This window comes from Mytilus galloprovincialis, chromosome 9 (assembly GCF_965363235.1).
Source record: "Mytilus galloprovincialis chromosome 9, xbMytGall1.hap1.1, whole genome shotgun sequence".
Lineage (NCBI taxonomy): Eukaryota > Metazoa > Mollusca > Bivalvia > Mytilida > Mytilidae > Mytilus > Mytilus galloprovincialis.
In genome coordinates, this window is record NC_134846.1 from 78,638,691 (window position 1) to 78,650,075 (window position 11,385).

The following is an 11,385-nucleotide window of genomic DNA, read 5'->3' on the forward strand; positions in this document are numbered from 1 at the left end:
ACCTGACAGTGTTTATGACAAGTCGCTAGAGATTCGGCAACTGATGAACTGTTATACCTGACAGTGTTTATGACTAAGTCGCTAGTGATTCGGCATCTAATGATCTGTTATACCCATAACAACACGCGTACGTAAACAACTTGACCAACTGACCAGCTATGCTATATAGCATATAAAATCTATTTATTTATGATGAATTCTTATGCAAAAATCGAAGTACTAACTAGAACTGTGAGAGGATTTTTTAAAGTATTATAGTGCCTTTCAAAGTAAACGAACTACTATTTATCGCAGTTACATCACAACCAACTAAATTATAATCCAAAAACTGAGAGCGGATATTATGCCATTTTTATTGCTTTATTTGAAAATCCGATTAGATTGTTTAACCACATTTAGATGCAATATATACCAATTTGAAGGAGAAAATTAATAGCTATGGTGCAATGCGTGAAACGTGGATAGATTTAACAGATAATAAGTGTTTTATTAAGTAACACCACATTAAGTAGCGATTACTTCAACAATAACTGCCATAATGAATTGGTTATTATTATTGAGCAGTTAAATACTAAAATACAGGATAAGCCATAGAGCTTGACTTATCTTATATAGCCACCTGATCATCGCATTGCTATAATTGCAATTTCCATTAAAAGATAAGGTGAAGAGGAAAATAAGTTTCTATTGTTAAACTGGAATGAAGCATCGTTGGAATATGAATCAAAAATCAATAGTGTCATTGTTTATGCTGACCTTCCCAGTTTTTACGGCAAAATTCTTTGATGATCAGCATACTATTATTATTAATGTGGGATTTCAAGCTGTTTGCCCATTGGTGAATGAACAGTCATTAATTATACCCGTGGTACATTTCTCCAATTACAAATGAACGCATGGGTATATAAGTAAAATGATAAATGAATGTAGTACATTTTGAATCAAAGTATTCTAAACATTTCATTAGGAACTAAACTGGATATTTCTTCATTTGACTTTTTTGTTTAATAACTACATATTTTACATTTCTGACAACAAATAATCCAGATTAAGTTTGTAAATACAGGTAGGAACTTTTAATAATTTATTATTATTTTTTGTTGTTGCATTATTATTCACGTTTTGTCATAAATTTTAAAAGCCATTTGTTTGATGCTACTATTTAGACTGGTACCTTTGATAACTATTTAGACTGGTACCTTTGATAACTATTTAGACAAATTGTGATAACACTTTCATCCAAAAAAAATATTAAATAACAATGATTAGAAATACGCATGAAGATTTTATTAGATAATATTTGCAACCTCAGCAATAAGATTCTTGAAAATAATGTTAAACTCTATATGCTAACTCCCGAGAAAAGAGTATTCTGGTACGGTATAGAGACGTTGTTTGGTTGCTGTTGAATTGACTCTTAACCTGCAACATTTCTGAATAACATTCTTATATGAGAGGTTGCAATGACAAAAGTCGCGGTTCTGTCAATGAAATTAATTGTAAGTGATACAAGCCAATAAAAAGGTGAAGGGCTATGTTTGGGCCTTATGTGGCAACACAGTATAACGAATATAGGAAAGATAAAACTCCTAAAACCCAAAAAGCTTTATGTTATTTTAATAATTGATATGAAAGTGCATTCAACGATATTTTTGATGGAAAACACTAGATAAAATGGTGCTTCTTGTGACATTAAATTTGGTATTTTCCGCTAATTATTACATTGCAAATGACAAACACAAGTAATGTTTTACCAAAAGCTGTTTGCATTGTGACCCTAAAATTAAAAATAAAAAAACTTATTACAGATACCGAGGACTCAGAACGCGTGTCTTTTACAAATGACTCTTCAAGGACGCTCGAGTCATAACGGTTAAACAGAGTACGAAGTTCAGAAGTATTGAGGACCCAAAGAACAAGGTTTACGTAAGGCTAAATTTGGCCTCAAGTTTTTTTGTTTAAATGGTTTAAAACATTTTTGATTTCTGGGCCTTTTATAACTTACTATGCGGAACGGGTTTTACTAATTGTTGAAGTCTGTATGTTGACGTACAGTTGGTAACGTCTTTGCCATTTGATCTCGAGTGGAAAGTTGTCTGATTGACAATTATACAAACTTTTCTTGTTTTAATATTGCAATTAAACCTTATCATAATTAATATATCAAAATTGCCATAATTTAGTTCTAAAATGAATCCATTTCAAAAGCCTTACTACTTGGTTAAACAAATCTCTATATTACTAGTATGGTACATTCTAGGCTTCAAAGTCAGCACATTTTGGATATATTGTCAAAAAACGATGAGTTTTGTCGTTTTTATGACCTGATTGAAAGCTTCAGGAGGATATCCTTGGCTGCAACCTATAATCCCAAATGTTCTGTTGCTTAAAAATGTCAATGATGATTAAACTCTTAATGAACCCACTTCTGGTCAAAATAGTCTGACTTGTGAAATGTGGTGGGGTTAAACCAGGTTAACGTTTGCATGAACCTTCCTCTTTGTCTATCTATATAAGGATATGCGATATGATTTCGAATGACAGACATCCATCGATTTCAATTGCTAAGATAAAAGCAAGTATTGGTCACTCGTAAGGCCTTCAACAATGAGAACCATATGTCGTAAAACTAAAAAAAAAAAAAACAAATAGTAAATCTGCACTGTGCAGCTACTAACAGTCCAATTTGAATAAGGAAATAAAAAAAAAATCCCATAATTTAGAAATCAAGGTCAAATTGTGCCCATTAGTACAGAACGGTTCATAAGTGGTAACTGCAGCTGTAATGTTACGGTTGAAAAAGAAAAACCAACACTGCATATATAAGGGAAACACCTACAAAGTTGAAAAAACCCAACCATTCTTTATTGAGGGACTAAAGTTTGCTGTACTCATAATTTGTTCCCTCTTCTATTATAACAAATTTCATTTTCAAGTTTATAAGGTCTTTAGAATCGAGGCGTAACAATTGATTAATAATGATCATAGCAAGTAAAAACTATAAGAGATCATATCATACATGTAAATTTACGTCAGATGATATTTGAGGTAAAAAAAGTTGTTTTTTTTTTTTAGTTTTTGGCATCATTTTTAAAAATGGGCTCATTTTGAATAATGGTTTCCTCTATATTTTTTTTCTTTTCTATGTTGCAAGAAGTTCAGAATATACTTTGATATTGCAATTCAAATGCTTATAAACGTTTACACATTTTTGTTTTACCCTCTGTTTTTCAAGGATATTTACAAATCATGTCTCTCGTCGAGCCGTTATCCTCTTGCATATAGATACAAACACGGACACCGACATGTACCGTGATATAACTTATTAACAATCATTTTATCTCATATATCCTTTTAAAAAAATGACGAAATAGCGAGTTTTGAAAAGTATATCATACGAAATTTCTTGAAAACAGCTGCTGTATATTTATTCTCAGAAATTACAATGAGATCATGATGTATATTTTATAGATAATGACACGGATGTTTTATAATGTGCCAAGCAACACATTTTCTACGTGTAATACTGACAATTATAATTTATGAAGTATCATGATACAAACGTCCGGTTTATAAGAACATCGGTATGTCCAATTTGTGCGCATACATGTGTATATATAAATAGTAACAACTAAGATCACATAATATTTTTTAAGTTGAGACTGACGATTGTAAATGTCTAAGGTAAAGTAACATAGGCTACTTTTAGCAGGTATTTTGTCACATTTTTCTGTATCTGTAATTGATTTGGAGTTTTCATCGTGTTACATTTGTCATATTCTATAATACAGAAAAGACAGAAATAAAATAAAATGTTGCAAATGCAACTATTATTATCGTTTTATAGAACCAGTGGATAAGGATGAGCTTGAATATTTCTATGAGAGACAATGGTTTGGAATAACAATTGACTGACTGTAATATTAAACATTTCTAGATCGTGAAGGGAACACTTAGTTCAAAAATACAAATTGTATTAGTCATTTATTGCATTGGTTCATTGTAATATCACGCTCGTTCAATTAATATACTTACCGATGGTAATTGTTTTATTTTATTATGATTATTCTTTATTCAATCAAGAATATTCATTTATCAATAATCCTTCCATCTATATCATTAAATTTATACAAATCAACATGCCACTAAAAGCATATTTCAATTTGAATCACTTAGACATGTGCAATTTCATTATTGCATTTGTCGTCTGTCGTAAACAATATAATATTTTCTTCCGAATCGCTGTAACAAATGAGGATTTGCCTATCTATATAGAAGTTAGTAGATGCTGTAAGATTGTTCATTGCAAGAAAGTTAATACTTTGAATTCTTTTGACTACTATTATGAAAATGGGCTTATTTTAACCCAACAATGTCTCGGAAAATAAAGCTATACCGGGGATCTTTTATGTTCCCCCATCGAAGACTTTGTACTACACTGTAAACTATAGAAATTGCAAATAAATAAAAACAATTGCTAAATTAACTGAACACAAATACTCTGGTGCCTATTGCCGACAGTTGGCAATGAGGACCATTGGAGGCTCTTGAAAATATTAGCAACATCTTTTTGAGAAGCGCTTAATGTACAGTAATTACACCATACATGAAATAATAACCAATTATAGCATATAATCAACTCCATGGTGGTACTAAAACAATTTCCGTTTAGATATATACAGCAAACTAAATTAAAATTTTCTGATAACCTAATGGTGATACTTTCAAAATACTGATCAACCATCTGATATTAAGGCCGATGTAGAGCATGGGTAATATGTACTTGGAAAATCTAGTTGATACACTAGGAACGTAAGACTGCCAACCCATATGACTCTTCCATAGATTTTATAGAACACTTTTGGGGTTATTTTCTCACCAACTGAAACAAAATTTTAAACCAGTTTCATTGTTAAGTTTTGTTTCATTGATTTTGTGTGGCCAAGCAATATGGTTACAACGTAGTCTAGTTTGATAAATTGTATCCTCCCTGTTATCTTCCAGATGTCGTTTGGTTATTCTTGTCGGCCCGCCGCCCCCATGCATCTTCATTTAGTCGTGTCTATAAGATGTTCTATTAATATTTAGTGTGTATGGTTCAAACTTCTCCTAAGAATGGTTTCGAATCAACATCGTACACATAAACTTTTATCTGCAATATACACATCAGTTTTTGCTGGGGAAAAAAGCTTCGTCCACACGAAAGACATGTTTAAAAAATTATCAATTGTTTCGTGCAATCATTTCTAAATTTCTGCTGGCATGTATTACTTTCTTAAAGTCCTTGACTCTTTACTAAAATAATAGTATCACAGTTTAGTATTCATCTTTTTGGGCAAACATTTACCTCGAAGTGAATAGAACCAGCATGTCAAACTAACATGTAAAGTAGTTTGCAATAATTATTATTTTTTTTAAATTAAGGTGGTACCTAACACTACAGGGAGATAACTCTGTAAAGTCGGCTTAACGTTTTGATTATGTTGTGTTGTAAAAGGAATATTAAGCTTCTCAATGATCAAAATTGGTGTTTGTCAAATTGCTATATAACCAGTGTAATTTTTCTGACAAAACGGTTGGTTCAAATTTTTTAAATTTTTATATTTTTGTTAAAGTGTCAAAGTAAATACTTTGACAAAATTTTATGAAAATTAATCGAGCCAAATTAATTTTAGTGAAAGTGTTGGGTACCACCTTAAGAAAAAAACGAAAATCTTCTCCAACAAAAATGTGTGAATAACATTTGGATTTTATGAATAATATAATTACAATTCTGTAAATATAAGAATGGTGGAAAACTTTCTTTTATCGCATAAGAAAAGTCATTGTTTTTATAATTTATATGCGATTTGATTTCATTTGACCTTTCTATTAAATGCTATTAAATTCAAATACTTTATCATTAACTATATTCATACTCATTGTTATTTCAATAATAAGAACAAAATCGACATAATATGGTATCATTTTCAATCTTAGTTTACAATATTTGTCGTAAAATTTAGAAATATCGTTAGATGAATAAATCAAACTTAAATCCCCGTGCAAATGTACCACTAGTAAATTAAAACCCCTGTTGTTTCAGTAAGAGATGACCTTTTCAGATTTAACTGTTAGTACGTATAAATATTATTCAAACATGATGGAAGATTTAGGCGTATTCACGTACTATTTTAGGTTGAATAACTAATAAAAATTTGATTGTCACAAAAGAACTTTGGTCTGAATTGATAGCAGATGGAATATTTTTTTCACTTATTGTATTTTCTGTAAAAATAATGGGCGTAATTTAGTCATGTATCCTGGAAAAGAGGAACAATTACATTAATGTCATTATCAAACATGTTTCCCAATATTCTGTCAATTCTGTTCATTTATATCACTGTTTTATTCTGACAACAGTTGGCTTTTATTATAGGCGATTGGTAATATAGAATTTCTGATGGTCAAATTATTATGTTCAGAACCGGATACATTTGACATTAAAATAGCGTTTTACCTTGTAAAGTTAACTTAAAGCTTTAAAAAAGTAGTAAGGTCCCAATGGGAGGATTTTAAGTTATAAACAGGGGTAGGTCAGACAATGTAATGCAAATAAGAACAACAACCAAATAACTGTTCTCAAAACACCACAGAGAAAAGAACAAATACGGCGATGAACTCAGTTTCTCTGCAATTGATTGATAAATATGCAACTTTCGTTTTCTTCTCCATGTAATGTGATCAGCTGGTTAGGTGATATTGAATGAAGCAATGAATGTTATATAATATTGTTGAACACACTTTTGGGATAGAAATTGTAAGTTTCATAAGAAAATGAGATCATTGACTTGTCGATCATTGCTTCTTGGTAATAAGCAGTAGTTAAATCATTATCAATTAAGGGTGTATTGGAACTGCCAAAACAAACCACCAAAAACATGTACATGTAGCTTTTTTTGCTTACGCTTATTTTGTAAGTTCGTTCGTTTAATTTGAAAAGAAGAATTCCATATCATATGGATTAAACGTTTTACAATGTAACGAGTATGCACAATTTGTTTGCTTTACACTTTCGTAAGAGTCTATCAATAATTTATTACAAGGGACACTCGAAATCCCCGGATTATGTCTATCCTCCCACCTTGCATGCATTAACTACTTAGTTAATTGCATCGCAAATACTTTCCTATGTGTTGATTTAGTTTTGCTATAATGATGTACCAACTAAAACGACGTATATATCGATATTTTAGCTTGTTTAGATGACATATCTAGTAAATAAAAAAGAAAATGTTTTGCTACCAAAGTTTTAAACTTTAGAAATTAAAATATTCATTAACATCGTGATTTTAAACATGTCGAGAAGATCTATTGTATTTTTAAATAATTTGCTCTCATAATGAGACAACTGAAGTAGACACGTAGCCACCTTTAATCAGTTAGATGACGAAGTAAGGTGGAGGTATGTGACCATCTACCCATTCATAGTATTTGTTGAGGTCAATCCCATATGTGATAAAAAGGACTTTCAACCTACGCTAATCACCGCGAACAAGTACCAATTAACCTCGTGTTTTAAAGATCACAAGGTTATAACAACTGACCGATGCTTGGTCAAATAAACAGTGGTCAAATAATAGAACAATAAAATTTCTGATTTCAATGCCATTTACATTAAGTAGCCTTGAAGAATTTGACATTGATCCTTTTCAAGGATGGTATATTTGTAAGGTATGTCCGTGACATTACGACTTCTAACAGAAGAAATTGTAAAAAAATACTTTTTGTCCAATAAAGTTTATATCAATCTTTAAAAACTCATTACTTCTAGTGTAAAAGTTAATGACTAAAACTATCAAATAGACAATTAATTTGACCACGTGATCACATTGAACGTAGCCGAACCTTCTTTTTAAGATTACGGGATGGGGTACTTGATTTTTATATCAGCATGCATTAGTGGTATTATCTTCTCGGGTGAGAGTTTCCGAATGGAAATGGGAGTTCCCTCTTTAATCACGCGAGTATAATTGCGAAGAATACTTGGTAATTATTACATTTAACGATTTTTGATTGAATGACTCTGTTGATTGTCCTGATAACTGAAATATATTTAAACAGATAACTTGTCAAAGTAAAAGCATACTTAAACCATCTGTTATTGTTGCTTCTAAAACGTTTCAATCTTTTTATTACTGAGTTCAGTTTTTGCGCAGATAACCCTGACGAATTTATGACTACGTAACCTTGAGAGGAGTATATAAAATCAACAATTTAATGAAAACTTCATAATCTCTTTCACAGGTGACCATGATGAAGATAGTATTGTTATTAGCTTTAACTGTAGCTGTATATTCCTTTCCTAAGGAGAGATCGTTACCATCATTGATCAAATCCATTTCAAAGGTGAGATATGTCAGTTTAAATATGTAAATTGTTTTATTAAAGAAATGAAAAAAAAAAAATCTTTCATTTACTACTTAAATTTGGTTGATATTTTATTTGATATTTTCTGTAAATTTTATTATTGTTTCAATTAATAACTTATTAAAAATTGTCATTATCTATTACGTTCAAGACTGATTATTTTATTTTAAATTATTAACGTATATTTCATTTTAAAATTTCAGAGATCTCTTCACTCACATAGTTTATTCAAACGATCGGCGTCGATTGATATTTTTGATAAATTTGATACAAACCATGACGGTTTCTTAACTGGTGAAGAAATGGCTACTTTATTTTATGTGTATGGATTTCCAGCACCTGAAGCCGAACTTTTTGGATTTAATCAAGTTGAGATGTTTGATTTAGATGGCGATCAGCTGTTGAGTCGATGGGGTAAGCTTTATATATTATACCAACTTTATGGAATATAGCACGTAATTCTGAAATAGTAGTTTCCTCTGGTATTAAGGAGAACTAATGGCTTTTACAGTTTGTTCTTATAAATCCAATGTGTTCTATAAAAATAGTTTGTTCTCTTAAAATCCTTTTGTTCTTTAAAAATAGTTTGTTCTTTTAAAATCCGTCTGTTCTTTAAACATAGTTTGCTCTTTAAAAATCCGTTTGTTCCTTAAAAATAGTTTGTTCCTTCAAAATAGTTTGTTCCTTCAAAATAGTTTGTTCCTTAAAAATAGTTTGGTTTTTAAAAATCAGTTTTTTCTTTTAAAATTAGTTTGTTTTTTGAAAATAAGTTTATTTTTCTGCTGTGCTGTTGGTCCATGTCTGTCATAATTGTTTTTCGTAAATTGTATTGTTATAAGTTAGGCTATCAGTTTTCTCTTTTGATTTGTTTCAAATTTTCATGTATGAGCCTTTATGACTGCCTCTTTCGTCGTTGAAGGCTGTAGTGTGACTCGTTGTTGCTCCCATCTACGTCATTTTAACTTTAACTTGAATAGCTGTCTTTTTGGTTATCATACCAAATCTTCTTACGTTCAAATTGTATTAAGCCTGTTTTATATTTTTATCGGTTGTGTTCAAAGCCTCAATTTTGAAAGCCGAAAAAAAGATTCCAGAACTTCCTGTATTCTATTTTTGTTTTAAGGTTGTCATGCATAATAAATAACACATTTTTGAAAATCTGGACCTTTCTTAACGCTGAAACTGAATGCTAACATTTATTGGCCGACTGTATGGAAAATTAGAAAATAATTATGTTGAATGTCAGAATCAAGAGAAATACATTGGCAGCGAATTTGATGCGTTCTGTTTTCTAGATTACTTCTATTCTTTGTATACTATTATGTAAGACTAGTGCAACTAAGTGTTTTCTCTATTAGTTTTCAAAACGAATTCAACGGTTTCGTAAAATTGATTTCTTTTGAAATCAAAACTAATTCAACTGCTACGATAATCGTCTTTAAAATAACTACTATCACAATCATACAAATAAGTATATCGCAAAAAAATAAAACTCATCAAAGATACCAGAAAAATAATTCTATACGCCAGACGCACGTGCCTTTTAAAAAAACTTAACTTTTTGTTGCTCGAGCTAAAAAAGGTTATTGGGCCAAAGAAGTAAGAAGTTGACGAGTACTTAGTATCAATGGCAAAAAAATACTTAAGGTTTTGCCAAATGCAGCTAATATAATCTATTCCTGGAGTCGAAAATTATTATAAGCCGAATTATCTAAATCTATATTTTTTTAACTAATATTAACTAATGTATTTCTGTTTCAGAATTTACAAGAAATGAAGAAGAAACAGTAAAGCCGTTTTTCTTCTGATCTAATCATGGTATTAAAGACGTGAATGCAACAAGATTAATGTGTTCGTCTCTTTGAAAATTTGAAGATTGAATAGATGGTATCAGATGTGATGGCATGAATGACAGTGACTGTTTCCGAGAATGTTGTCTCTTGTGTTGTTAACATCTCATTGTTCTATTTATTTTGTACAGTTTTAAGCAGATATACATACTTATAACTGTCGTCTGCAGTTACTTACAACTGTCGTCTGCAATTACTTACAACTGTCATCCGCAGTTACTTATAACTGTCGTCTGCTATAGTTTATTGGATCGTTACGGACGTTCACTTTTTCCAACTGGTAAAACATGCACTTTGTATAGTGACGAAAAGACATGGTGGCTATTTCAGACTGAAAGAATCTCGCCTTTTTATTTCGCTTTTAGCAATGCGTTTTTTCATTGCTCGGGAATGAGACATATGTTATTTCTAATTGCTCGGGAAAAAGACATATGTTATATTTATGCTCGGGAATGAGACATATGTTATATTTATGAACAGTTGTGTTCTTGTTGTTATAACAAGAAATTTGCATTCCATCCATTTTCATTTATTGAATAAATATTAAATTTTCTATATATTTGATAGTTTGTGTATTATTTTAAAGCAAGAAATATATGTACCTCATGATTCAATCTGCTTCTTCTATACTTTTTTCAATGCTTTTAGGTTTGTAAGCTCTTATTATTTTTGTGATAAGTTTTGGATTTCCAAAACGCTTTTAGTTGGTCTGTTTCTTTTTATCGTCTCATTGCAAGTAAAAGATCGGCGCTATTATCAATTTGAGTAATATTTGGGTTTTTTTTCCATATAGATGCGTCTTGATTTCCAGACCAAAGCATCCAAACAGTAAGTCGATACAATCTAGCGAACAAAAAGCTAGCAAACAATATTGCGATATATCTAAATCGAAAATTTCCAAAAGACTGATACGGCCGTTTTTAAAAAAATTCTGAAAGAACAGAAAATTCCGTCCAGAAATTACAATCTACAGTTATTGTGAAATGGAATTTACCAATCTGTTGATAAAACAAGTTACACGCCTTTTCAGCATTATATTCAGTATCACAGTAACTCCGTGCCTCTTTATGGATTTTCGGTAAAGACATTAATTGAAATGAAATTTGTTAAAATTTGTGAAGTTGAA

General features: G+C 30.7%; 1 protein-coding gene across 2 annotated transcripts; it reads left to right on the top strand.

Moving 5' to 3' along the window:
* Positions 1–911: 911 nt before the first annotated feature.
* Positions 912–10,818, top strand: LOC143046048 (uncharacterized). 2 transcript variants are annotated; one of them, XM_076219009.1, is made up of 4 exons: positions 912–1,066; positions 8,287–8,388; positions 8,613–8,823; positions 10,171–10,818. In XM_076219009.1, exons 2-4 carry the CDS (start codon positions 8,293–8,295, stop codon positions 10,215–10,217), a joined length of 354 nt encoding a protein of 117 aa, XP_076075124.1. In that variant the 5' UTR covers positions 912–1,066; positions 8,287–8,292; the 3' UTR covers positions 10,218–10,818. The 2 variants fall into 2 exon arrangements, with proteins under 2 accessions (XP_076075124.1, XP_076075125.1); XM_076219010.1 differs by lacking the exon at positions 912–1,066 and adding an exon at positions 8,091–8,116.
* Positions 10,819–11,385: the final 567 nt, after the last annotated feature.

What these genes read in the sequence shown, in the direction of transcription:
- LOC143046048 (XM_076219009.1), top strand. Translation starts at nt 8,293, where the DNA reads ATGATGAAGATAGTATTGTTATTAGCTTTAACTGTAGCTGTATATTCC. An exon ending in TGATCAAATCCATTTCAAAG is followed by an intron (nt 8,389 to 8,612) that starts GTGAGATATGTC and finishes TTAAAATTTCAG; the next exon opens with AGATCTCTTCACTCACATAG. An exon ending in TCAGCTGTTGAGTCGATGGG is followed by an intron (nt 8,824 to 10,170) that starts GTAAGCTTTATA and finishes TTTCTGTTTCAG; the next exon opens with AATTTACAAGAAATGAAGAA.